Source organism: Pygocentrus nattereri, chromosome 17 (genome assembly GCF_015220715.1).
Source record: "Pygocentrus nattereri isolate fPygNat1 chromosome 17, fPygNat1.pri, whole genome shotgun sequence".
Taxonomy (NCBI): Eukaryota; Metazoa; Chordata; class Actinopteri; order Characiformes; family Serrasalmidae; genus Pygocentrus; species Pygocentrus nattereri.
In genome coordinates, this window is record NC_051227.1 from 1,010,149 (window position 1) to 1,037,845 (window position 27,697).

Here is a 27,697-nt window from a genome sequence, read left to right on the forward strand (position 1 = left end):
TATATATATATATATGATTGGGTATAATATTCTACATAGTTAATGGCGTTTGCAAAAAACATCATCATACAAACACGATCACAACTACCTGCCCAATATGGATGGAGACACGTAAGCTAACAAAACGGAGGTGAAAAACGGGAGTTTGTATATGCTGACTTTACTGTGTTTGAATAGAATTGTGAGGTGTGAACATGTAGATTTTTTTTACATTAAATGTTGAAAGAAAAATTTTGAAATATTGTGTGATCTATTAGGAGGGTCAAGTTGCCAATAAAGATTATTTTGGTGTGTATTAGGTGCGTCTAATTTGGACAGAATTCAGTCATTAGACAGGTGTTGGTACAATCTCCACTTTAGAAACACGTTGAGAGAGTCTATCCTAGATTTTGAGGTGCCTGATTTGTTGGACCAAACTAAAGACAGGGCATTCTTCTGTCTTCAAGTGTCATGTATCCGAAAATAAGAAATCGTCTCAGGGAATTCCCCTCAGTCAGAAAAAAGACAACTGTGACCCTCTTTGTAAAATGACCATACTCCTTTCCATCCCCTTTGGATCTTTTAAGTTTGTGTATTATGTGCATTCCATCCATATGTGAGATTTACTCAGTATGGGCGTTTTCCAGGGTTGCCAGGTTTGCAGCTTTCCCGCCAAATTGGGCTAGTTTGAAAGGGCAGTTGTGGAAGAAAATTTTAAAGTTTAAGCTTCTGTGGATGTAACAAGTGGTGATCAGTGAGAGATCTTTAAAGTTAATAGTACTGAAAGCTGAGCTTATAGGTATTTGAGAACTGTCCTAAAATTTAGTTAATAGGTAAAAAGGTGCTTCTCTAGAATGAGGATTACTGCAGGGTCGCTGACCTCATGATGACTGGTGTTAACACCAGGCCTGATAATCTCATTGTTGTTGATAATTACTGGGGAGTTTTGTTAGGGGGAATTCAATGCTGATTAAAGACCTAACATGTTGACAGGCATCCCAGTCGCAGGTTGAAATATGACACTCGCTGAGTCAGCAATGTTAAAGTTAACTGAGGTGAAACTGCTAGTGGCTGAGAGAAATAACCTTTGAATAAACTGAGTGACCGACATTTACGCCTACTTGAAGGAACAGACCCTTAAGCTGCACACCGGCTGGGAAAAAAATCTGAATGAATGTACAAAATCCATAGTAGACATGCAGTGAATAGTAGCGAATATATGGGGTTACTGGTGGTGTATATGTCTGGCATATTGTCCCGAAGTCAAAACTGTTTATCGGTTTTAAAGTGCAAAAGGTCATCAATAAGGGACAGACAGACAGAAATATAGTTGTGACCTGGTTCATAGATCAGGTGAATCAATTTGAGCCTGTGTTCATCTCTTTACATGAGTAAAGAGTGTACCAGGGGGTATTACTGTGCAAATGTTTGGCCAACTAACCAAAATACCCCATTTGCACATCTCTATGTTTACACATGGTAATGGAAATAGACTGTGGAATAGAGTAGTTTTTGATATTGTTTGCATATAACGTGAAACTCCGAAGTCAGGCTTTTAAAAACATTAAGGAAAGAGATAAATACCTGCCGTATTGCATCATCCCATTATTGATTTTATAATGAGAGAGAGTTTCTATGTAATTTTTTTTGATGTCTTTTCTTTTTAGGGAGAGCAAGGACATGAGGGCCCCAGAGGGCAGCCTGGTGCCCCAGGGTGCGATGGCGCAAAGGTAACAACAAATACAATAATGAGAATAAATGAGAAGACAAGCAGTGTTGCACTACTATTGCACAAATACTGAATGGAGCTTGTGCTTTGTTATTAGGGTGAAAGGGGACCTCAGGGACCCCCAGGAACTGCTGGTTTTACCGGTGAACAAGTAAGCCCCTAAAAACTGTCTAGCATCTCTCACAGCAACTGCCAAAGTACACTGAAGTCTGCAGCCAATAAAATGAGCAATCAGTATTCCGATATCTGACCGTGTGTATTTGTATTTCTGTCTGCAGAATCAGTGTATGAAATCCTGGGCTGTTTAACAGCCTTTGGAAATTTATTTTTCCTGTTTTTTTTTTCCCCAGGGACAACCTGGTGCCCCAGGTATCAAGGTGTGTATTCCTTTGGCATGTGAAGTAGATAGCTCATGCAATAATAGCATTAGTCTCGCGGGGTCAGATGTGATCATATAACTAGCACAACTTTGAGGAATTTTGGGCTACATACGAGTGGGAATGTAAATTTACTAGGCAGGGAACAAATGAGGTGTGAGTTTTCTAAACCAGTCCAACATCTCGTGTCAGTGTGCAGAAAAAGGCCAGTCTGGCTCAGAGGATGGAGTTGTTTTGGAGTGATTTCAGAGTAAGCGAGAGAGACCACTGCTGCTCCGTCTTTTTAAAAAGCCTCCAGGCAGGATCGCGTCGCTCCACTCCACACTCTGCACCACTCACATGCTCTTATTTGAAATTATGGGCAAAGTCTGACAAAACAGCATCAACAAACTCCCAAAAATGTTTTTCTTTCAGCTTGTGGCTGCTGCACCTACATACAAGTCCACGATGAGGTGGGGCTTTTCCCACTTCTGGCTTTATCAGCAGACTGATTGGTTCTTTTTCCTGAAGGGTGGGCCCCATGAACAGACAGCTTCTTGAGCATTACAGGCCTTCTTCTTTATCACTTCTGGCCCCGCAAGACTGTATTAGCATACACAGTCCCATGTTATATACATACAAAACTATACACGGTACACACTTACAACACACAGCCATAGTTACCTGTCGTCTCTTTTAAGCTGTGCACGTGTTGTGAGAGTAGCTATGGTTGATTTACTTCTAAAATAAAGATTTGTTTTGTTCTTTCAGGGGGAAACACACTACTCTCCATATTCAGCTCCTCAGAGAGGACAGAAAGGTTTCCCGGGTAAAGACGGGTCAGCGGTAAGAGCTCTAGAACAGTATCATTATTAAATTCCAAACACCTGTTTAGGCTGCATTAGTGGTGTAATGACAATTTTCATGATATATATTGTGTTTTTTGTGTCAGGTTATCTTTGATACGGTAATAAAAAGGAAAAAAAGAATTGTCAGTATTAATTTTGTTTTTAGTGCTATTGCCAAAACGAAACCATAGCATTCCTTGATGTTGTGCAACCATAGCAACCATAGAGATTTTTCTTTTCAACACATTTTCTAACACAGACCCACAAGATCTGAATGGGTTTTAAATCGTGTGTGAATTTAACTGTGTGGCATCTGTAATCAAGTCTTTTTCAACTCAAGTGTATAATCTCAACAGAACAAGGCCACCAATATTACTGACTGTGTTTATGGGTTTTGAAGTTATTGGAACAAACAAACCCTTTTTAGTTTTTTTTTTTTTTTTTTTTTTTTTGGTTGGTCAATCAGGTATGATTGTATGTTCAGAATATTGATGTGATTGGTAATTACTTGTGGTTTGGTAAGCGAATAGATGCATCTCATTGTCATTTGTGTTGCAGGGAGACCCTGGATCCCCAGGTATTCCAGGAGCATCTGGCCAGAAAGGATCCCAGGGAGTTCCAGTAAGACAACTGTTTGGAATCTCTCATCTTCTGGTCTCTCTACACACGCATATATACACTGCTCAAAAAAATAAAGGGAACACTCAAATAACACATCCTAGATCTGAATGAATGAAATATTCTCATTGAATACTTTGTTCTGTGCAAAGTTGAATGTGCTGACAACAAAATCACAAAAACCATCAATGGAAATCAAATGTATTAACCAGTGGAGGCCTGGATTTGGAGTCACACACATAATTAAAGTGAAAAAACACACGACAGACTGATCCAACTTTGATGTGATGTCCTTAAAACAAGTCAAAATGAGGCTCAGTATTGTGTGTGGCCTCCACGTGCCTGTATGACCTCCCTACAACGCCTGGGCAGCTCCTGATGAGGTGGCGGATGGTCTCCTGAGGGATCTCCGGTCTGGGGAACGGGCGGGACAGTCCATAGCTTCAATGCCTTCATCTTGCAGGACCTGCTGACACACTCCAGCCACATGAGGTCTACCATTGTCCTGCATTAGGAGGAACCCAGGGCCAACTGCAGCAGCATATGGTCTCACAAGGGGTCTGAGGATCTCATCTCGGTACCTAATGGCAGTCAGGCTACCTCTGGTGAGCACATGGATGGCTGTGCGGCCCTCCAAAGAAATGCCACCCCACACCATTACTGACCCACTGCCAAACCGGTCATGCTGAAGGATGTTGCAGGCAGCAGATCGCTCTCCACGGCGTCTCCAGACTCTGTCACGTCTGTCACATGTGCTCAGTGTGAACCTGCTTTCATCTGTGAAGATCACAGGGCGCCAGTGGCGAATTTGCCAATCCTGGTGTTCTCTGGCAAATGCCAAGCGTCCTGCACGGTGTTGGGCTGTGAGCACAACCCCCATCTGTGGACGTCGGGCCCTCATACCATCCTCATGGACTCGGTTTCTAACCGTTTGTGCAGACACATGCACATCTGTGGCCTGCTGGAGGTCATTCTGCAGGGCTCTAGCAGTGCTCCTCCTGTTCCTCCTTGCACAAAGGTGGAGGTAGCGGTCCTGCTGCTGGGTTGTTGCCCTCCTACGGCCTCCTCCACGTCTCCTGGTGTACTGGCCTGTCTCCTGGTAGGGCTTCCAGCCTCTGGACACTACGCTGACAGACACAGCAAACCTTCTTGCCACAGCTCACATTGATGTGCCATCCTGGATGAGCTGCACTACCTGAGCCACTTGTGTGGGTTGTAGAGTCCGTCTCCTGCTACCACGAGTGTGAAAGACCACCAACATTCAAAAGTGACCAAAACATCAGCCAGAAAGCAGAAAGGTGCTGAGAAGTGGTCTGTGGTCCCACCTGCAGAACCACTCCTTTATTGAGAGTGTCTTGCTAATTGCCTATAACTTCCACCTGTTGTCTGTTCCATTTACACAACAGCTGTGAAATTGATTGTCAGTCAGTGTTGCTTCCTAAGTGGACAGTTTGATTTCACAGAAGTTTGATTTACTTGGAGTTATATTGTGGTGTTTAAGGGTTCCCTTCATTTTTTTGAGCAGTGTATATAACATTCAGATATTTTTATTGATTAAAAAATGCAAAGTGAGAAAATTTGGCATTTATTTTGTGTTTGTGTGTTTGTTTATTTTCAGGTGATTTAGTCCAAAACATAATAAATGTACCATGAATAATTTCCCAAATGCAGGAAGATTTTGGCAAGTTTTGCTGTGCATGACATCCGTTTTTTGTCAGCTTATCAGTTTTATGTAGGTGGTGTCGACCAGAGGAGGATTGGTTCCTCTCCTGGTTCCTCTTTGTGACAACACTTGCTGTAAAAAGCACTACATAAAATAAACATTGACTTGACCTGATTTTGAGATAACAAAGTGGTTGGTGACTGGTCACTTTAATCCAGACAGACAAGGAGAGTTTCCATAGAACCTTTAGTGGTCAATGCAGTCAGTGCAACTAGTGCAATCAGTACAGCTAATGCAGTCAGTGTCGTCAGTACAGCGGGTGGTGTATATCCTATAAGATTCTGTTCATGAATTCTTGTGTGTATGTTTTAAATATATTTATTAACTTGAAAGTCCTTCATTGACCCTTTGTTAATCCTCTACCTTAAATACTGATTGTCATAGCTTAGCGACTGTAACTAGGCCTGAGAAACTTTAAAGTGTACATCTATATTGCAAATCAAATCGTACTGTTACATGATGTGCTAAGAGTTTGACCCTTGTGCTAAACTGAAAACACTAGAAAAGAGGCATATAGTATCGAGATTAAACATTGTGAGAACCGCATTTAACTAAATTAATCAAAAACTAAACGAGACACACAAGCTAGATAACAACGTAGGCTTGCTAGCCAACAGTGTCTTTCTTTGTTATTTTTTAGAAAAGTGTGTAGCAAACACAAAAACAGCTTTTTAAAAAGCTACTGAAGCAGAAAATGGCTGGCACTCTTGTCTGTTTTTAGAAATGGATGTGCAAATGTGCTAACTTTTGGTTTTGTGGCCACCTAATCGGAAGTCTGGTTTTCTCCTCAGGGACAAAGAGGGAAGCCTGGGCGACCAGGAGAGAAGGTTAGTCTTAAATAAAGCAGCATTTTTGTATATAATCAGTTGTATATGTCTTTGTTTATCTTTGAAATCATTTTGTGTTTTGCAGGGTAAAGAGGGAATATCAGGAATACCAGGCCCCCAAGGTCAAAAGGTCAGTGTCACACCACTTGTTCTATTAAATTGACCCCTTTTGCCAACAAATCACCTGAAAGCATGCCTACAATTACATGCCTGTATGATATAGCAGTGACTTATTTATGAAAGATGAGAACTGGTTTGCTGATCTTAATGAGACTTAATTGCAGGGTGAGAGAGGTCCACCTGGTTTACCTGGACAGAGAGGCACCAAGCTATATGCAACAGGAACCAAGGAGAATAAAGTAAGCTAAGACGGTTAAAGAATAGTTAGCTACATAACTCAGTACCTCTCTGATAATTCCTCTCTCACTGGCCACAGGGGGAACCTGGAGATCCTGGAGAAGAAGGCTGCACTGGAATGCCAGTGAGTCATAAACAAACTCACAGACATGCACGCACTCATTCACAGAGACGTCTTACCTTTCTCTACGTTCTCCTCTGAGACAGTACATGGCCAAAAGTATGCATGAACCCTGTTCCAGGTAGTGGTTTTAAAATATATTGTTGAATACTGACCTTCACCTCGTATTCCAAGGATTATCCGGCCTTGTGAAACATGTACAACAGCTTGGAATAGTAAGATTTTTTTGCTACTTTATCCCAGTTCAAAGAAAATTAGGAATCAGCACTTCTTCTTTTGTACTTCATGCACTTTATCCTTTTTACATTTTTTTCCCCATAATTTTTCACAAATAAATAATTTTTGTTTTCATGGCATGTCACAAATTCATATATTGGACAGCTCCTTTTTCATGTTGCATGGCCCCCTTTTCAGAACAGATTCACTGCTTATAATTGACCGACTTCCATTCTGTTCTCTCAAAGGGCCCACCGGGAGCGTCTGGCCGCAAAGGAGAAGCAGGAGAGAGAGGAGATCCTGGACCTCTGGTAAAATGATTCATACTGGAACATCATATCTAAACCCGTATTTCCACATTTGTATTTTATCCTTGCAGATGTTTTCACACTTGAATCTGCACCCAGAGAAGTTCAGTGCTCAAATGCTACACTTTGATGGCTCAAGAGATAAGGCTGATTCCCCTACAATTCCTATATATGGAAATAGCATTGGACAAAAAGCGGACCTGAGATGCCGGAGTGATAAGGGAGAGATGAGAGCAAAGTTGCGTGTGAACATGAGTGTTACTGTCCTGGCTTATCTGAGCGCAGTGTTTGACTTTATTGAGATTTCTACTAAAACTCAAGAGGACACATGGGAGATTACTGCTCAGAAGAAATATCTGAGCCACAAGAGGCTTTAGCAAGGCTTTTTTGTCCCATCTGATTTCATTGTCGTCTAGGAGAAATTGCAGAGATGTTAAGGAGATTCTTATGGACATCTGTCCATGGTTCAGCGATGCAGCTCCATATATCACATTTTGTGCACAAATTTTGACATATAATGGGTTCACCCTTTATAATGGGTTCACCTTTATAATGGGTTCACCTTTATAATGGGTTCAGCCTTTTATGTTTGTTATTTGCTGTGAACATTAAATCTTTGTAAACAGTAGTTATTGCTGAATAAGGCTACATATCTAAAAGGCATGTCATTCACAAGAGTGATGTAGCTTCTTACTGCATAAGATTTGTGATCCTTAATGTGAAGGAAATTGTGCTTACGTGCGATTGTGCATTTACTGAAAAATATGACTATAGTTCACTCATTGCACTGTACAAAAAACGATATGGGATCACAATGTCTAAAAAAAGAGGAAGAAAAACCATCGCAAGTAGAATCAATCGTGTTATCGGACGCTCAGTGCCAGGGACATGTAGCTTGTGCACTTTGTGTATATTGTACCAAAAAGTCCGGTCCGAAGGCCACAGTCAATGTGGTTTATTTGGATGTTAATAAGTTAGTTTGAACACGTGTAGAACTGTCGATATCTCGCACCTCAAGCTTGATTTCAGAGAAATTGTATCATTTTATTTGCCCTCAGTTTGACTGTTGCAAACTTTTGCAAAAGACAGGAACCTGATCGACCAATCACTGATGTCTTTTGTGTTGTCAAGGTGACAACCATGTTGATGATATGTATGATAATAACATCTCCAAAAGCTTCCTCACACTAGCACATCTCCTTTTCAATCATGCTTCTTTAGAAAATTAAACCTGGTTCTTCTGTGGCATCACTCGAAGAACCCTCAAACTCAAGTGTGTACAGACAGTTACACTGTTGGAAGTTGCCAAACTGCTGGTTTATCTAATAAGAACTTCAACCAAACAAAGGTGTAATTAACATATGACCAGTGCAACCTCTGTGGAAACTTCTCAAAAATAGGTGAGTGGTCTTTATTGGTCCCACAATGGGGAAATGTCACCTCCACATTTAACCCATCCGTGAAGTGAAACACCACACACACACACACATACACACACACACACACACACACACACACACACACACACACACAGTGAGCAGCCCTATCCACCGCACCCCTGGATAGGTGCCTTTCTTTAAGGACACCTCAGTCATGGACTGTCGGCGCTGGGGATCAAATCGGCAACCTTCCGGTCACAAGGCCAGTTCCCTAACCTCCAGCCCACAACTGCCCCCTCTGATAATGATGTCAAAATAATGTGTTAGTCTTTGTGTATTACCTCATTATTATTGAAAAAAAAATTATTATTTTAACAGATTAATTAAGAACTTTTGAGAGGTCAGACATGAACCAATTGATGTGTAGTCTAGTCAGGATATTGACTGATGTAGTTTTCGGCACTAATATTGGTTGACATTGATTTGTGTTGTGATTAGTATTAATGAATGGTGTCTTGATTTTTAGGGAAAAGATGGAAAGGACGGGCTTCAGGGAGAGGAAGGTCTTCAGGTAAGCAGACAAGGGACAGTTTATCAGAGGACTTAACCTGCTTAACCATACTTTATCTCAGTGGTCCTTAAAACAATCCTCAGGGCTCCCTAGATAGCTCACGGTTTAATTCCAACCTAACTCACAATGCATAGGGTAGAGCTAAAATATGGACCGTCTGGGGGGCACTGAGAACAGATTTGAGAATCACTACTTTATCTAGCATATGCTCAGCAATACATGTAGAGACCGTGTAACTAATGTCCCCTTCAACTTGACAATCTGTCCCCAGGGTAATTAGGCAATGTGCATGTCTATGTTAGGCATAGTAAATTGTGTCAGTGAGTAGAATAGATTTCTGTGTGTTACCACATTTTCTATTCCTGTATAAAAGAGACACACTGCAATTGTTTCTGTACTCACTCTTCTGAACAAGAGAATATAGATCCCGAGGTTCTGATTATTGATCAGAATAAATATAAAGTATAAATTGTGTTCATTGTTCACTGTTCACTGTTCTCCTTTCATCTGTAGTGCACCTGCATGCCAGGAAAGCATTGTGGAGTTACACATTTACAGTTAACTATATGAGGCTGAAGCATTCTTCCTACTTGCCAACTTCTTGTTAGAATTTTCCCATTTTGCCTTAAATGGTCCGGCAGTTATTATAACACCTTCTGCACCATTTAAGGTGGAACAGGAAACGTTGAACAAGAACCTGGCCAAAAAGATTATTCAGCTTTCTGTTAACAGTGTAGTTGACATCTGAGGTGTAGGCAACTCAGTATGGTGGAGACTGGAAATCGGATAACACTAACGCGGCCTCACTTGTGTGAACCTGATTAGGAAGATTCTGGAAACTGAACCTGAAAATCATAGCCAGCTCATTGAAGGTTTTGGATTTTAACTATAACATTAACATGAAGCTGAAGCTTCTAACTTGCCAGCTTCTTGTTTGAAATTTCCTGTTCCACCTTAAATAGTACCGCAGTTACAGTCTACCTGTGTCCGGCCATCCTGGTGGTTATGTTTGGCACAGAGGCTGTCAATCAACCTGCTGGGGTCCACACCCACAAAGTAGAATGGTAAAAGGCAATGGAGAAAAAAGAAAATACAAAACACTTCTTTTCAAGTAATTTTTGGAGAAAATATTTGAATGTAATTGAAAAATATGAAATTGTCTGCTGGAACATTTATTTTGTGCAGATATTAGTTAATTATCTTCCAGTGTCATTGAAAATCTGACAACCCATGCAATTTCCAAAATCACTTCTTTGACTCCTAAATGGGAAATTTTACATAAATCACTAATGTTTATGGTGTTACTTGGATTTTGTGCCCCACAGGGCTTTAAAGGGGATAAGGGATACTTTGGGCCTCCTGGGATTCCTGGTCCAAAGGTCAGATTTTTTTTGTAGTTTTCACTTTTATCGCATATTTGCTTTTTATGATTGCTACTGTCTAGCCATGTCTGAATATTTTGATCAGTATAATCCTTAATGTAAACTCTCTCGACTTCCACTGGAGGGCAGTCATATCTTTTGGGTGTCCAGGTTGTAACAACATACAGTGGAATAAGCCCGTGTCCTTGTCCCTGGGTGTGTGAATGTGTGTGTTCATGTGTGTGTGCAGGGAGAACGAGGTCGTCCTGGTCCCCCAGGTCACCAAGGAGAAGTGAGTCTTATAACTTTCTATGTCTTGTGAATTGATTTCCCACAGAACGTAGTGCAAAATATTTAAAGCAGTAGTATGTGACATATAAGGATTTGGAGACTTCTGGAAATGTATACTTACACACAACATGCAGAGGAACATTTTGTATCATAAGTTGTGCCCATGAGCAAATGAATCTGATGACTGTGAGCAAGTACGTTAATACGTAAAGACATATGACGTGGTAACAGGCTCAGTAACAGGAATTCTTTCAGTTTTAACAAAAAAAAAAGAAAAAAATTCCATAGTGCTGATTTGCAATGTTTATATAGGACTACAGCTGATTGTTACACTATATTACGTTCAGCAAGGTATGAATAAACAAAAAATAAGACAGAATTGTAGTAAAACAGTGCTTAAAAATCACATCACACATATCTGAGAATTGTCCAGTCTTCGTTCTGATATTCTTACGAGCAAGATTGCCTTCAGGCCAAGATTCTCAGCCTTCTATGCCCCAAGCAAACTGAACACAGTTGCGGGAACAAGGAGTCGAGCCTAATCGAGCCTAATCGAGATTGACAGAATTATAAAGTAAGCCGAGCTCTGTTTCTGTCTCCATGTAGCTCTATGTAAGAATTGAAGAAATAAAAGGCCAAAGAGGGCCTCCTGGTTTACCTGGACCTCCTGGCCCTGAAGGCAGTATAGGTAAGAAGAAACACTGGTCAGGCACAAACTTGTCAAATATACAAACAATGCCTTTCTCTAAAATTAGTATGTATTCTTTTTAATGTAGCATAAAATAATAAGGCCTTATAATAGAGTTATTGTGTTTTGTTTCAACAGGGCAAGTTGGATTTCCGGGAAGTCCAGGCATTCCAGGTAAACAGCGTTTTGCTCCATTATATCTTCTCTGTGTGTCAGCTGTACTAAGATTTTTACACCATATTTCCAGTTAAATGGGGTACATTCTGCCTCAAAAAGCATGCATGCATGTTACATATGAGCCCAAAAGCTCATGTATATGAGTCATGTACATGAAAAAAGCAAAATGCAATTCTCCTACATGTACATTTTAGGGAGAATCGCATGAAATGTGGACGAATCAAGCCGGTTTCAATTATATAGTCTGGTACAATTTTCAGCCCTCGGTTTAGTGCGATATTTCCTCTGCTTCCTAAAACCAGATTTAAATTAGCCTTTGAAACCCTCCACTTTATATCCATAGATCAGTCGGCAGTCCTAATTTCAGAAACGTCACAAGCACATCAGGTCACATTTTGCACTGTGCTTTCTAACTTGCATTCCTCTGGCCTCGTGTTAAAAAATACACCTATTTTTCTAATCCAGCACCCACTAAATTTGGAGATCCTGGGCCACGGGGCCAACAAGGCCTTAAGGGGTTGAAAGGGGATAAGGGAGTGCCAGCACCACATGAAGTAGGCCCCCCAGGATTAGATGGACCTCAGGGGCCACCTGGATCTCCTGGTGATCGAGGCCTTCCAGGACAGCCAGGTAACTGTGTGTGTGTGTTCATTTTCTACAGAAGAAGTCACCTCAAAGTTTCTTCAGTCTGTGAAACATGGTTCTAAATCTAGACTACATTATCAATAAATAAAGATATTTTCTTTCTATCAAACCACAGACATATTCTAATTATATATTCAATACATGTAGCGCAGTTTCCATTTGGCATAAAATGGCGATAAAGCCCACCACCACTGTGGAGTTTTGCAGACAGAAAATCGTTAGTTGCATGTCGCTGCTGTCGGAAGAAGTTTTGACATAATTGGAAATTACCTTAACATTGTGTGGAAATTTCATGAAGTATAGACCAAAAGAAACGGCCCAAAATTACTTGGAAAAAAGTCCGGTTCTTACATTAAAAGTAAAGCAGGTTTTTTCCTTCTCCGGTAAAGTTGTCATTTTGGAGATACAAGGTTTTGTTCCGACAATAACGATATAGTGCTGCTGCAGAGCTTCTGTTCCTGCGAGTCTTCTTCTTTCGGCTGCTCCCTTTAGGGGTCGCCACAGCGGATCAACTGCCTCCATCTCGCCCTATCCACCGCCTCCTCTACTTTCACACCAACCATCTCCATGCCCACCTTCACTACATCCATAAACCTTCTCTGAGGTCTACCTCTTCTCCTTCTACCCAGCAGCTCCATCTCCAACATTCTTTGCCCAATATATCCACTATTCCTCCTCAACACATGTCCACACCATCTCAACCTGGCCTCTCTGGCTTTATCTCCAACTGCTCCACCTTCTCTGTCCCTCTGATCTGCTCATTTCTAATCTTGTCCAGCCTGGTCACTCCCAACGAAAATCTCAGCATCTTCATCTCCGCCACCTCCAGCTCAGCCTCCTGTCTTTTAGACAGAGCCACAGTCTCCAAACCAAACATCATAGCAGGACACACTGCTGTCTTGAAACCCACATAGACTGTCTTGTTACCCACATAGACAGTGGGTAACAGCCCACCCTGCTAAATATGTTCAAGGACTCACTTCTGTTCCTGTGAGTCCTTGAACATATTTAGCAGGATGGGCTGTTACCCACTGTCTATGTCTTTGACAAGCACTGGCTAAGAGAAAAATTCTAACTTATTACTACTCATTGAATCCGTTTCTTCCTCTTTACCTTCCACCACCAGCACTTAATAAAAACTGCATCCAAGCAAATGTTTCATTGTGTTAAAAATCATTAAATATTGCCTCATAACTAAACAGTAACCCCTTCAACTGCAAGATCATTATTCTATTCTTAATCTTAAATCTTTTTTTTTCTGGTTATGTTTGTTAGTTTTTTGGTATTTTTAAAAATCCAATCATTTTGGGGGAGAGACATGCAGGGCGTTGATAGGCAAAGACTTTTTTGTACCTTGTTTTACATTACATATAAACATATAAACATACATTACAATGCCTGGTTCCAGTCACCACCACTACAAAGATATCTGATTCTGTAAGTTGCTCTACATTTCACATCAAACCACTCTCAGTGACCATTGTTTATATCTTAATGATTCAATTCCGTAGAAATAAAAAAATGGTATAATTACTCTTTAAGATATGTGGATAGAATTAGTGTATGTATGTAGAGATTGAAGACTTTCTTAGAGTGAAAAGTGGGCCTCATACAGGCCCTTGTAATTTTATGGGGTTAAACTGAAAACAGGACTAAAAATGTGGTTCTGACAGCATTTCCTCTATAGCAGTGTGTCAGTAAAGAACTGAGACTTGAATTTAATGAGAGAACTGAATGCTAATGCACTTAAAATGTGATGAAAAAATGATCAATTCTATCAGTTTCTATCATTTCCAAGCCATTAAATAATCACAAACTGATGAATGCTCTCAGTGTTTCCCTTCTATTTATGTAATTGCTTAGATTTTAGCATAATGTCTAGACTTTGTGTTTAGCTTTGCTGTGGCACATCAGTTCAGTTCTGATGCTGAGATGCAGCGCAGCTGTGCTCATTATACTGTAGAAGCAGCCTTAGAAGCACCATCTTTTTACTGTATGTGAGTCAGGACTCTTCTCGTCAAGAACTTATTAGGATTCATGTCTCTCTATTTCTACAGAAATAAACAGAGTCTGACTAATGCAACCATTTTTGTTACGTTTTTTGTTTTTTGTTCATTTTTTTATTGCTTCTTAGTTTATATTTTTCTAGGAAAGTATTTTAGACTTTTATGTTGCATAGCTTATGACTGCTCTGTTAAATTGTATTGTCTGACCTTTTTTAAGCTCTCATTACTCAAGGAGTCTGGTGACGGTCCAGTTAATAGTCCAGAGGTTTTAGTGCCACAGTGGTCATTGTTGAAAGGTGGTTAATTTTATAGCTTTTAAATGCTTATTTTGTCTACTGTCATACTGTCTTTAAGGACTTGATTCTGCTGGGTCATCTTAGAATGTTCTGTACTTTTCCTCTGCCTCTCTATCACTGGCATGTAACCATGATACTTGAAGGGGGAGACTGTTTGGGCATCTGAGGGTGATGACAGTCTCTGTAACAGGAAGAACATTGTGACCTGTTAACACCTCTGTTAACAGCTTTCTTAAAAAACAAAACAACAAAACAGCTTTCTTCTCATAAGTGCACAACTCCATGTAGTCTATTCACAGTAACTTCTACAGTGACTCTGTACGTCAACATCATGTATACAGAGAGGAGAAAGACACAGACTTACTACGCAGACCATAGTGGGAGATTTCACACATTACATTATAAGCTAAAAATACAGAAATGAAATACATATATGTTTAGAATCGCACATAATCTTTGCATAAATGAGCACAGTGACACTTTTAAATAGTTTTTTTTTTTAATTAATATTTGGTTGAGTACAGACAGCATGCATGCTTATTTTTGCATTGTTTTATTTAAAAACTCTGACTCTTCATGATGTTCATATGCATATGATTCAATATGTAATTTCCAAATACCATATGCTGCTAAATTACAAGTAGGCATAAAAATGATTTTAAAAATAGTGAAGACCTCTTAACTCAGTAAAGGTGACCATCAGTGTAAATGTGTCAGTAAAAATATTCAAGATGTCCTACATATAAAACCTAAACCAATACTTCTGATCATTTACACAGATACAGTAAAATAGATTCATCCAGATATTAGTATATATGTCTGTAGAGACATGTCAACATCCACTTCCATCCACTTTATTCTGAATCTTTGGATATTTTCTAGATGTTTATTGGATCGGTGGGTGTTGGTTAACTTGAACTGAGTGACCTGAAAGAAGGAGAGCAGTGATTAGCATCTGTACCTAATGTTCTGATCTGTTACACTCTTCTGAGAATTCAGGAATGTTTCAAATTGTAGATTATGCTCTCAACTCCACTGTTTGATCTATAGGTTTTTATGAACATATGGGGCCTAAGGGATCCAAAGGGGAGAAAGGCTTGCTGGGGGCCAAAGGTACTTTTGGAGAGCAGGGGGAAGACGGTAAGAATCTCCAACCTTACCAAGGTGTACTGCAGACTGTCATGTACAATTATCAGTTGTTGTTTCTAATAAAATGCATGAGTCCATGCTGCATTACAGTAAACAATGGTTCTTTCACAGGGGAGCCAGGAGACATCTGTAGATTGTGCTATTTGTCAGTCAGTGAACCAGGACCAGCAGGAAAACCTGGCGACCGTGGTGAACCTGGAGTTCCAGGTATTGATGAAGTGAGGGTGTGAGTGAGACTGGGCCTGGCAGAGAGACTCAAAGTAGAGCAGTAACATTTAGGCCATGGTCATGTAGAGTGATTGTAAACAGCAATATCCCGAAGAGGAGCAACAATAAATTAATAATAATAAAATGATGGCTTATAGTCTGAGCTTTGCACTCAGTCATTTATCTGTGTTCTGATGTCTGTGCAGGTAATGCAGGACCACCGGGCTCTAAAGGACCACTGGGTATAAAAGGTTTGCAAGGTCCTCCTGGCCCACCAGTGAGTGCCCCCAGTCCATTGGCACTTGTTGAATAATACTTGATCAGAAACCACTTCAAAAAGCAGTTTTCAGCCAAAACAGACTTTTGAGAAGTACCAGTGCATCTGTTAAAACTTACAAAAACATGCAGGTTTCATGTAGTACTTGGAAATAGACCATCCAGGAATTTCTATAACTATGACATAAACATAACCATAAGTCATAACTGTAGCAACTGTTAGTAAAAGTAAATTTAAATAGTAAAATTTACAATATCTAATGTGTGTGCTCTTTCTGCTAGTGAAGTCAGTGCTAATTTTGGGTGGATGTGATTATATTTAGCCAGTTCTTAATTCTGATGTAATGTATTAATAGCACATCTCTTCTTTTAAATATGCCTTGTAATGAGTATTTGAGTACTTTGAGTATGATGATGTCAGAATTGTGTTTTTTTTATGGAAACTCAATATGTAGGGACCTCTTGGCAATCAAGGAGTGGAAGGGCATCAGGGGCTCAAAGGGAACCCTGGCTTTATGGAAGGACCAGGGGAAAAAGGGGACTTGGGTGACCCCGGCAGACATGGTATTCCAGGGGTGAAAGGAAGGAGTGGAATACCAGGAGCTCCTGGAATTAAAGGTCCAATGGGAGAAAAAGGCAATCTGGTTAGTACAGTGTGCTGCTTGATGAGCCCTTTTTGCCTACCTCACATTGCTGGAAAGGTTCTTTTTAAGTGATATTGGTATTCATAAGGGTTGGCAGTACTCAAGCCTGGGTGTGACTAGTGTAATTAGTTATACTGATCAATTTATGTGGTTGCTTGTCCAAATTAATCTGAATTTGGTCAATTAAATTGCCAGAAAGCTAGAACTAGGTCATGGTTGGATCTTTTGGCAGGACAGTGATCTAAAACATACATCCAAATCCACACAAAAAAGGTTCAGTGACAATAGAATTAAGCTTTTGATATGGTCACCCCAGTCCTACAGATGAGCTGTAGCAGAAGACGTCTTGCTGTTATGTTGGCAAAGGGAAGTTGCACAACATGCTAAATGCAGGACTGCCAGTAATTGTGTCGTGTTTTTTTTTTTGTTTGTTTGTTTTTCCTTAGACTAAATTTACTTCAAAGATTAGGTTTTGCCCAGGTTTTCAGTGTGAGAATGAGCTAAATGACAAACTATTTGACTAAATATAAGTTTTGATCATACTAACTTATCTCAGTGTCCTTTAGGGCACTCTTGGAAAGAAAGGTGACCGTGGTATCCCAGGGACAGGTGGATTGCCAGGATTCCTTGGGCCAGAGGGTGTTCAGGGATTACCTGGAGTGGGGGCAGCAGGGTCCCCTGGTGACAAGGGTGACATTGGTGTAGAGGGTCTGACAGGGAACCGTGGGGAACCAGGTAAGAGCCTAAAGAGTAAAGTGCATCTAAGATGGTGCTGAGCAATTATGATCTGAACGCAAGTGTGTCATAATGCCATCAGGGAGAGCTGTTTTTTTATAGGTCTTAATTTTGTTCACTTCAGCATACTTTACTTTTAATTATTATCATGTTCAACACTTTTTCAACACTTACACACTCATGCACTGTTTTTTGCCATTTTATTTGTGTATTCGTATTATTGGATATTCCTTTGTTTAGCATTTTCCATTAATTCACAGGTTTTGTCTTACAGGTGAAAAAGGAGAGCCTGGAACAGCCTACGCAATTCCTGGAGACAAAGGGCAGCCAGGAGCAAAGGGGCAACGGGGCCCACAGGGCCCAGCAGGTGAATTAAAGAAAGTTCAAACATGATATCTGACTACTCACATTGGGATTAGTGCTGTTTGGACATATTTTCTCAAATGTTGGGCTTGGTTTAAATGTCTGGTTTCAGTGTGACATTTGAATTTTATAGTTCATCTGAATGTACGGTGTTAGCGTAGTATCTGGCAAACTAGTTTAACCTGTGTTAAGGTAGAGATGCACGGAGTTATATTGCTAGGACTAACACATCTACAGCCTATGTAAAGTTTATCCAGACTAAAAACTTTGAGGTGTTTTTTGAGGTGCTTAGCCACCAGACCAAAAAACGACAAGATGAATCAAAACCTTGAAAAAAACAACTACTGGCCACGTTATTGAATGTTTATTAGAAAACAGATTGATAAACTTATTTAATTTGCCTCTCAGTGTTGCATGGAACACATTTAAGCAGCAGAAGTATTGCTTTGAGGAGATCCAAAATAGTAAAGAATGAATAAAAATATATACAGTGTCTCACAAAAGTACACTGCTCACATATATTTTATTGGATCTTTTCATGGGAAAATATATAGAAATGAAACTTGGATATAACAAAGTAGTCAGTGTAAAGTGTATAGTAGTGCAGATTTACTGTCCTCTGAAAATAACACACAGCCATTAATGTCTAAATAGCTGGCAACACAAGTGAGTCCACCTCACAGTGAGCGTGTCCAAATTGTGCCCAATTGTGTCGTCGTCGTTTTGGGTACATTCTTTTATACTGGCCATTGGATATTCAACCACTCTCTGAGGATGTGAGAATAGAAACTTTGCTCTCCACAAAGACGCCTAGGCTCTAAGAAGACTGCTAACACCCTGAAACTGAGCTATAGCATGGTGGCCAAGGTCACAAGGTGGATTTCTAGGACAGGTTTCACTCGGAACCGGCCTTGCCAGGGACCAAAGAAGTTGAGTCCATATGTTTAGGGTCATATCCAGAGGTTGGCTTCAAAAAATAGACGCATGAGTGCTGCCAGCATTGCTGCAGAGGTTGAAGAAGTGGGAAGTCAGCCTGTCAGTGTTCAGACCATACGCCGCACAATGTATCAACTCGGTCTGCATGGCTGTAATCCCAGAAGGAAGCCTCTTCTGAAGCTGATGCACAGAAAGCCCAGAAACTGTTTGCTGGAGACAAGCAATGCAAAAACATGGATTACTGGAACCGTGTCTTGTGGTCTGACGAGACTAAGATAAACTTGTTTGGCTCAGATGATGTCCAGCATGTGTGGCGATGCCCTAGTGAGGAGCACCAAGACAACTGTCTCTTGTCTACAGTCAAGCATGGTGGTGGTAGCATCATGGTCTGGGGCTGCATGAGTGCTGCCGGCACTGGGGAGCTGCGGTTCATTGAAGGAAACATGAAGTTTTTTCAGAGGAATATTTGCAGAAATGTGAGGGTTGTACTCACTTTTGTGAGATACTTATATACAACTAACCTGAAAAAGGAAAACTACAATAAACATGACCTAGCTACACTAGAAATCACAAATAAATAAATTTTAAAAAATCACAGAATCGTTATAGCCATTATAACTTAGCATTTAGATTAGATTAGATTAGATTCAACTTTATTGTCATTGTGCAGAGTACAAGTACAGGGCCAATGAAATGTAGTTAGCATCTAACCAGAAGTGCAATATATAACATTATTTACATTAAGTGCAGTGGTAACAGTGACCAGTGCATAAATATAACTGTTATATACATGTGTGTACAAGTGAAATGTGAAATATGTAATATGTAATATAAAATATGAAACATACAATATAAAATATACAGTGTTATATATGCAGTGTATTAAGTTTATATACAGGAATGTACATATTGAATATATAGTATATAATATACATATATACATAACACATACATGAAGTGAGATATGCAGTAACATGATTGTAGGTTATTATATACACATACGTATACAAATATAGACATGTAGATGTAATAGATACTGTACAGGTACTGTACGGAGCAGCAATACAAATGAAAGTTGTATGAATGAAGTATATCATCAGTGCTGAAGGTGTTGGAAGTGCAGTTTTTTAAAGTGACTGTGTAGCGTTCGTCAGGATAACCGCCTCAGGAAAAAAGCTTTTCCTAAGCCTGCTGGTGCGGGAGCGGAGGCTCCTGTAACGCCTGCCAGATGGTAAGAGGCTGAAAAGTCTATGATTTGGGTGGGTAACATCTTTGATGATGTTTCTTGCCCTGCCCATGCAGCGTTTGTGGTATATGTCCTCGATGGTGGGTAAATCGGTGCCTGTGATGCGCTGCGCCGTTTTTACTACCCGCTGGAGTGCTTTGCGGTCAGCAACGTAGCAACTGCCGTACCATACAGAGATGCAGTTGGTGAGTATGCTCTCAATGGTACAGCGGTAAAAGTTCACCAGGATCCTGGGAGACAGGTGAGCTTTCTTGAGGCTCCGCAGAAAATAAAGGCGCTGCTGCGCCTTTTTGATGAGGACGGAGGAGTTCAAGGACCAGGTGAGATCCTTGGAGATGTGGAGACCAAGGATCTTGAAGCTGGACACCTGGTCCACTGCAACTCCACTGATGGAGATGGGGGTGTGAGCCTGGTTCCTAGTCCGTCTGAAGTCCATGATGATCTCCTTTGTTTTGTGCGTGTTGAGTGCCAGGTTGTTGTCATGGCACCATGAGGAGAGATGCTGTACTTTGTCCCTGTAGGCCGTCTCATCATTATCTGTGATCAGGCCTATCACCGTGGTGTCATCTGCGAACTTGACTATGGTGTTTGAGCCATAAACAGGTACACAGGCATGGGTGAAGAGGGAGTACAGTATCGGACTCAAAACACAGCCTTGAGGAACACCAGTGTTCAGGGTGATGTGTGATGAATGGAGATTGCCTAATTTAACAAACTGGGGTCTGTTAGTCAGGAAGTCCAAAATCCAGTTGCAAAGTGATGTGCTGATGCCCAGATGGTTGAGCTTGGATATCAGCATGGACGGGATCACTGTGTTAAATGCAGAACTGAAATCAATGAAGATCATTGCTACATAACTTAAAAGCAAGTACTGTCATTAGAAATGTTCCAAATAAGTAAAGAGTTTTGTTTCATCTCCAGTTTGTGGTGATCAGGTGTGGGTTGGTTTCAGATTCAGAACTTGGTTTAGGAAAATTTGGGGTTGGGTCTGGTCTGGTCTGGTCTGGCAACATTTTCTTGGGATGTTTTTGGGTTCAGGGCAAAATTCCGGCTGCAATTAAAACTCTAACTGCGAAAAAGAAATTTACGTCTAACACTTTTCTTGCCTTTTCCTTGGATTGTTCCAGGTTATCCAGGATATGCCGGAGTGCCAGGGTTCCCAGGAACATTTGGCATAAAAGGCCAGAAGGGACCATGCCAACCAGGAGACACAGGAAATCCTGGGCCCAGAGGTATGTATGTGTGTGTGTGTGTGTGTGTGTGTGTGTGTGTGTACATGTATATGTGTATATTTATTTGCATGATTTTACAACACAAGATACAGAAGATGCTATACCTATCAAGTCCAAATGACCCTGACTACTTAAGCTGGGATCTATACAGTAAACAATATAACATACTGTCTTCCTGTACCTGTTTTAGGTGAGAAGGGTGTGCAAGGTAGTCCAGGTGAGCCTGGCTTCGGGAAACCAGGTCGCCCAGGACCTTCAGGACCACCTGGGGTGGCAGGGTTGAAGGTTAGATGTATGAAATTAAAAGACCCCAAAAGGCAAAGAATGCCTTATGTTGTTTAATGTAAAAGTGTATCACAGTTATATAGTTTTTGTTCATTCTTCTTTAAAAATGTCTTCTGAGTTTTAATTACCATACACCAGCAGTGAAGGAAAAGAAAATCAAGCAAAATATCATGTTAAACTCGTCACTTATGCCTGAGTAAAATATTCAGCTAGCTCAGAGATCCTACCTACCACATTTATCTTGTTGTCACTGTATGGAAGGAAGATGTGGTATCTGATTCATATGGACTTAATGAAATGTGACCATTTATCTAGGATGTTCAGTAGCCTCACATAACCTTTGCCTTTTTCGCTTATCTTTACCAAACGCATCAACCATTGTAGCCACTGTATGATCAGGAACAAGGGATGTATATTCACCTAAACAGACCTGATGAAAAAGCTATCTTTTTTCTTTTGTGCAGATTCAAACAAATACTTAGAATCTTACCTATTGCATCTTTCTTGTTTTTGCCGTTAGGGTAATATAGGTTTTGGCCCTCCAGGGCCCACTGGCAGGGCAGGACTACCAGGGGATGATGGGCCACTTGGCCTTTCTGGTGACTCTGGTAGCCCAGGATGCACTGGATCTCGTGGACAGCCAGGAAGAGAAGGAGCACCGGGGGATCCAGGTAATTGTTTAGCAAGTTGTTTGTCAGTAAAACACACAACCTTTCCTGATTTGGTGTATTTTGTCTTGTATATGCTAAAGGCCACTTTGATTGGTTCACTGTGAATGAAATTTTTTGTATATGTGTGTCATAATTTGTAACCATCTTGTGATTAAACAATGTTATTACAAGAACATTTAAATAATCAGATAACTGCAGAAATCCATATATGATCAGATTATTGGGTGCATGAAAACGTACTTAATGTACTGACTTTAACCTGTTTGCACCACATCTGTTCGAATTGCCCCAATATCATAGGACAGCTCAACACGCTTGGAGGAGAAAATTAACTGCCAAGTCTGTTTAACCACACTGGCTAATATTATACTGAGCAGCCTACCCACTCACAGAGCGAGGCCAGTTGCGCTCTCTTGGACTCCCAGCCCTGAATGGCTGTAGTGTCAAATGAGATCAAAGTGGCAATCTCCTGATAATGGAACTAATGCTTAGACTGTTGCTCCACTCAGCAGTCCCAAAAGGCTGCTTTTTAATGGCAGAATATTGCTTAATATTAGGATGTGCGTAAGACACACCCATTCTTATTAATTTACCCTTATATTGCTGTCAGGTGAGATGGGGTCTGTTGGGCCTCTGGGGTTTGTTGGCAATCCTGGAGTCTGTGTTCCTGGATGCACAGGTGGCAAAGGAGTCCTAGGTGAGAGGGGAAGACTTGGAACCACAGGTAAGTAAATTAATAAAGTTTTAAATTTGGCCTTAACTGCAATACAAGGATGGAAAATTACAGAAAAAGATGCATTGTACATGCATTTAGAGGAGTTTCCCTCTTGAAGCACACAATACTGGGAGGAAATTATCATAAGGAAGCACTTATTCTGGAGCCCCACAGAGCAGGTATTATTTCAGTGGTGGATTATTCTCAGCACTACACTGACACTGAAGTGGTGGTGGTCTGTTAGAGTGTGTTGCACTGGCACAAGTGATCAGACACAGCAATGCTGCTGAAGCATACATTATGCAAGTCCCAAACAACCTGGGTTAAGTTCAGCTCATATCAACCTATTAAAAATAAACATGTTTCTAAACTGGAAGTCAAAATAATTATTTTCTAGAATTTCTAATGTATTATGTCAAACTATTGTTTTGATATGATATTGGCATGGAAATTTACAATATCACACTTAGAAATACTAGCCCTTAGAAGCCTCATTTATTACTAGTGATGCCAAAAATATAAGGTAATTCTTTATATGATCATTTATTATAAATTAATTCTCATTTGTGGAGAAATTCTGTCGAAAATACAGACTCTAAACGTTCAACTGATACCTCTATATTGTATTCATAAGGATGTAATACATTTTCTTTGCAGGGCCCCCGGGGCAGAGAGGAGAGCAGGGTGACTCTGGACATTGTGGGTTTGGTTTACCTGGTCCTACAGGTCCAGCTGGGAATCCTGGGTACAAGGGGACACCTGGACCAGATGGGCCAATCGGACCGAAAGGGGTCAAAGGAACGGATGGCTTGTGTGGCCCTCCAGGTACTGAACAAACAACTGGACATCACACACATCTCTCACACACCTCTCACACTCAAAAACCTGCTGAGTGTTTAATAGTGGGAGATCAGAAACTTGAAGGACTACTGTAGCACAAGTCAGAAACTTTTAATAGTCTGGGAACAACGTGTCGCATACAGTGCATCACATTCTGCAGCGTATGGGACTGTCAAAAGTACCTACAGTGGGCACGCGAGTGTCAGAACTGGGACTTGAAGCAATATATCACATGGCCGGATGGTGCGCTACTTACCTGGGTAAGTGATGGCACTAGGATACACTGTGGAAAGAAGACAAGCGAGTGGAGGGAGTGTAATGCTCTCTGTAATGTCCTGCTGTGAAACCCTGGGTCCAGGCATTTATGTTGGCATCACTTTGACACATGCCACCTACCTAAACATAATTAAAAAAAAACAGGTACACCCCTTCATGGTACTGGCATTCCCCAATGGCAATGGACACTTTCAGCAAGATAATACATTCTGCCACTGCAAAAAGTTCCACGTGTTGTCCTGGCCTCCAAATTCCCAAGAAGAACAAGAAGTCTGACCTGTGGCAGCTCCATTTCAGATTATAAGACTTGAAGGATCTGCTGCTAACATTCTGGTGTCAGAAACCATAGGGTGTGTTAGTGTGTGTTGTGCTGGCACAAGTGGATCAGACACAGCAGTGTGCTGGAGCATACATCATACAATTCCCAAACAACCTGGGTGAGCTCAGAGATTTTACAGTATCACAAATGATATTGCACAGAACGCACAGAACTCAAGTTCTGCTTATCTCAGCCTGATGAATTTGAATGTTTCTAAAGAGAAAGTCCAAATAATTAAAATTTTCCAGAATTTCGGATGTATTATGTCAAATATGTACGTCATTGCTGTCGCTCAAAAACCTTGTATAATGCTTATTCTGTGTTTAGTTATTTTGAAGAGGTCTTTATATTTTGGCAAATTCTGAAAATCTATGATGAATTTCTTGGTTTTGGAGGTGTTGAGACCACATTAACCCACATGCCACCTCCTGCTGGTGAGATGTTTAACACAGTCTGAATTTAGTTCATGATGGTAGTTCCATCAGGGTGCTTGATTATCTTGACTGAGCTATTTTGATGAATCCTTGTTAATTAAAAAAAGTGTAGTGTCCGAAAGCAGTGTCAGTTACACCTTCATGGTCTACAGTAAAAAAAAAAGAGTGTATTTAAGATTACATTTCTCAATCAAACCTCATTTAAATTTTAAGGACAATGATACAAAAAGGGGGTTGACCAGAGTAAACATAAACGTATGATAAAGTATAGTAAAGAAAATAAAATATTATTATTAAAATAGTACATAAGACAAATGAAAATTTAGAAACTTTAATACAAAGAAGATTAACCAATCAAAACAATAAAGCAAAATAAACAAAAAACTATGATAATGACAATAATAATTAAGACAAAAAAGTAAAATTACATAAAAATATATAGCTAAATGGCACAAAGGCCAGCTGTGCTCTCTTGGACTTCCAGCCACGGATGGTTGTAGCATCACTAGTGATCAAACTTGCAATTTCCTGGTGATAAGGCCAGTGATTCCTCAGTGCTGCTGAAAATTATTATTTTTTTTATTATATTTTATATAATTTGACGTATAGGCAGTGGGAGATTGCAGGGAGTCCCTTGGTTGCCTAGGCCTCTGTGGCAGAAACTGGCTCTTGGTACGTGGAATGTAACCTCACTGGGGGGGAAGGAGCCAGAGCTTGTGCAGGAGGTTGAGAGGCACCAACTAGATATACTTGGGCTCATCTCCACCCACAGTTTCGGCTCTGGAACCAAACTCCTGGATAGGGGTTGGTTGTTCTCCTACTCAGGGGTTGTACGGTGTGAGAGGCGCCAGGCAGGTGTGGGGATACTCACACGGCTTGCGACCATGCAGTTGGAGTTTGTTCCGGTGGACGAGAGGGTCGCCTCGATGTGAATTAAAATCGCAGAGAAGAAAACTCTGACTGTTGTCTGTGCTTGTGCACCAAACAACAGGTCAAAATACTGGGCCTTCTTGGAGCAAGTGGGCGGGGTTCTGGAAAGGGTCCCACCTACAGACTCCATAGTCTTACTTGGAGACTTTAATGCTCACGTTGGCAATGACTGGGAAACCTGGAGAGGCATGATTGGGAAGAATGGCCTGCCCGATCTAAACCCGAATAGTGAATTGCTATTGGACTTCTGTGCCAGGCATGGATTGTCCATAACAAACACCAAGTTCAAACACAAGGATGTTCATAAGTGTACATAGTACCAGAGACTGAAATGGTCAGGCCCGGTAGGACCAAGCAAATAGTGAGGGTGTGCAGGGAATGACTGTCGGAGGCTGTTCGGAATGATTTGAACTCCCACCTCTGGGAGAGCTTTTCTCATGTCCCGGAGGAGGTAGGAGACATGGAGTCTGAATGGGCTCTGTTCAAAACCTTCATTGTGGAAGGTGCCAGGCATAACTGTGGCCAAAAGCTTGTGGGTGCCTGTTGGGGCAGTAATCTAAGAACCTCCTGGTGGACACTGGTGATGAGGGAGGCCGTCAAGCTGAAGAAAGAGGCCTTTAGGGACTGGTTGGCCCAAAGCACTCCCGATTCATACTTACCGAGTATGGAAGGAAAAAGGTGGCAGCCGCAATGGTGACAGAAGCAAAATCCAGGGCATGGGAGGAGTTTGGTGAAGCCATGGAAAAAGACTTTCTTTCGGCCTCAAGGAGGTTCTGGACAACTGTCTGGTGACTCAGGAACGGTCGGGGTGGCTGCGCCCAAGCTGTATTTGGCAAGGGTGGAGAAACTCTGACTTCAAATGAGGATATTGTCGGTCGGTGGAGGGGGCACTTTGAGGATCTCCTTAATCCGGGAGAAAAATGAGCTTGGTCACAGGTTCCTGAAATCTACAACAATCTTGTATACTTTGCATTTGAATTAACCATAGCATCCGTACCTAAAAAGAATGGGCAAAAGATAGAGCTGGAACATTCATTGCCAGTCAAGAAAAAACTCAAAGTTGGAAATGATATCTAAAGTTGACCTCGATGCCACCATATTGAAAGAAATTGAGCCTGAAACGAGCTGTTGGTGTCTTACGCCTCAGCTGGCATCTCTTGAAACTGAAATGTCTTTGGCACATGAGCCTTTAAAGAAATTAGTGGCGGATGTTGAACATCATGGAACTGAATCCATCATTGATTCTCTACAATTGGCAGTTCGCTCAAGCATGAGATTAGCGATCCAGGTAACAAGCTGGCCAAGATGGAGGTCAAAGTGATGGAGCTGTGGGAATCAGCCTGCCTGAATCAACTGAAGGCTCTTGATTGCATGCGATTTTTACAGTCTCATCTCCCAAAGAGGATTCCGTCTTTGGCTGGTCGTACCATCGAAATTGACCACTGCCATCATATATAAGACAGGAAGCCCACAGCCAGGTCCCAGAAGCCTTGTACAACAATTTTTCGACTGCAGAGGTATGCAGGTAGGCAAGTTATTCTGAATGAGGCTTACAGTTATTATCTGATCAAGCATCAAAATGTCACTTTGCATTTATTTATTTATTTTTCGGATTACAGCCCTACTACGACTGCAAAGAGAGAATTTATAAAAGTCACCCCTTCCTCATTTACCTGGCAATCCTCAAGTTTGAGCGCCAGGCGAGCAGCTAACCTTTAACTCCCCTGAACTTGCTATTTCCAATGTTTAATAGTGTGATCTGATTGATCATAGTGAAAGTTTAATTTTTTATTGTTAGTTTGGCTATTCACAAAGAGGCTGGAGTAACTTTAATCGTTTTCTGAGAACTCTGTGAATGGACTATTCAGCGTTGCAGCTGACAATCACAACTGACACTGTGTTTAGCAAGGAGCTTATCATACTTGAAGTTTGAACTTTTTTCA

At 40.9% G+C, this 27,697-nt stretch overlaps 1 protein-coding gene across 1 annotated transcript in view; it reads left to right on the forward strand.

The window, feature by feature from the left end:
* Nucleotides 1-27,697, forward strand: part of col4a3 (collagen, type IV, alpha 3) — a 106,042-nt gene that overhangs the window by 43,465 nt on the left and 34,880 nt on the right. The window contains exons 6-32 of the mRNA XM_037546897.1: nucleotides 1,647-1,709; nucleotides 1,806-1,859; nucleotides 2,059-2,085; nucleotides 2,836-2,910; nucleotides 3,471-3,533; nucleotides 6,045-6,080; nucleotides 6,166-6,210; nucleotides 6,365-6,439; nucleotides 6,517-6,561; nucleotides 7,023-7,085; nucleotides 8,988-9,032; nucleotides 10,358-10,411; nucleotides 10,644-10,685; nucleotides 11,291-11,372; nucleotides 11,511-11,546; nucleotides 12,015-12,179; nucleotides 15,547-15,636; nucleotides 15,757-15,852; nucleotides 16,059-16,129; nucleotides 16,584-16,772; nucleotides 17,339-17,507; nucleotides 17,782-17,874; nucleotides 21,180-21,284; nucleotides 21,475-21,569; nucleotides 22,090-22,240; nucleotides 22,851-22,964; nucleotides 23,613-23,780. Coding sequence (XP_037402794.1) covers nucleotides 1,647-1,709; nucleotides 1,806-1,859; nucleotides 2,059-2,085; nucleotides 2,836-2,910; nucleotides 3,471-3,533; nucleotides 6,045-6,080; nucleotides 6,166-6,210; nucleotides 6,365-6,439; nucleotides 6,517-6,561; nucleotides 7,023-7,085; nucleotides 8,988-9,032; nucleotides 10,358-10,411; nucleotides 10,644-10,685; nucleotides 11,291-11,372; nucleotides 11,511-11,546; nucleotides 12,015-12,179; nucleotides 15,547-15,636; nucleotides 15,757-15,852; nucleotides 16,059-16,129; nucleotides 16,584-16,772; nucleotides 17,339-17,507; nucleotides 17,782-17,874; nucleotides 21,180-21,284; nucleotides 21,475-21,569; nucleotides 22,090-22,240; nucleotides 22,851-22,964; nucleotides 23,613-23,780 — 2,311 coding nt within the window. The remainder of the gene's footprint in view (nucleotides 1-1,646; nucleotides 1,710-1,805; nucleotides 1,860-2,058; nucleotides 2,086-2,835; nucleotides 2,911-3,470; nucleotides 3,534-6,044; nucleotides 6,081-6,165; nucleotides 6,211-6,364; nucleotides 6,440-6,516; nucleotides 6,562-7,022; nucleotides 7,086-8,987; nucleotides 9,033-10,357; nucleotides 10,412-10,643; nucleotides 10,686-11,290; nucleotides 11,373-11,510; nucleotides 11,547-12,014; nucleotides 12,180-15,546; nucleotides 15,637-15,756; nucleotides 15,853-16,058; nucleotides 16,130-16,583; nucleotides 16,773-17,338; nucleotides 17,508-17,781; nucleotides 17,875-21,179; nucleotides 21,285-21,474; nucleotides 21,570-22,089; nucleotides 22,241-22,850; nucleotides 22,965-23,612; nucleotides 23,781-27,697) is intronic.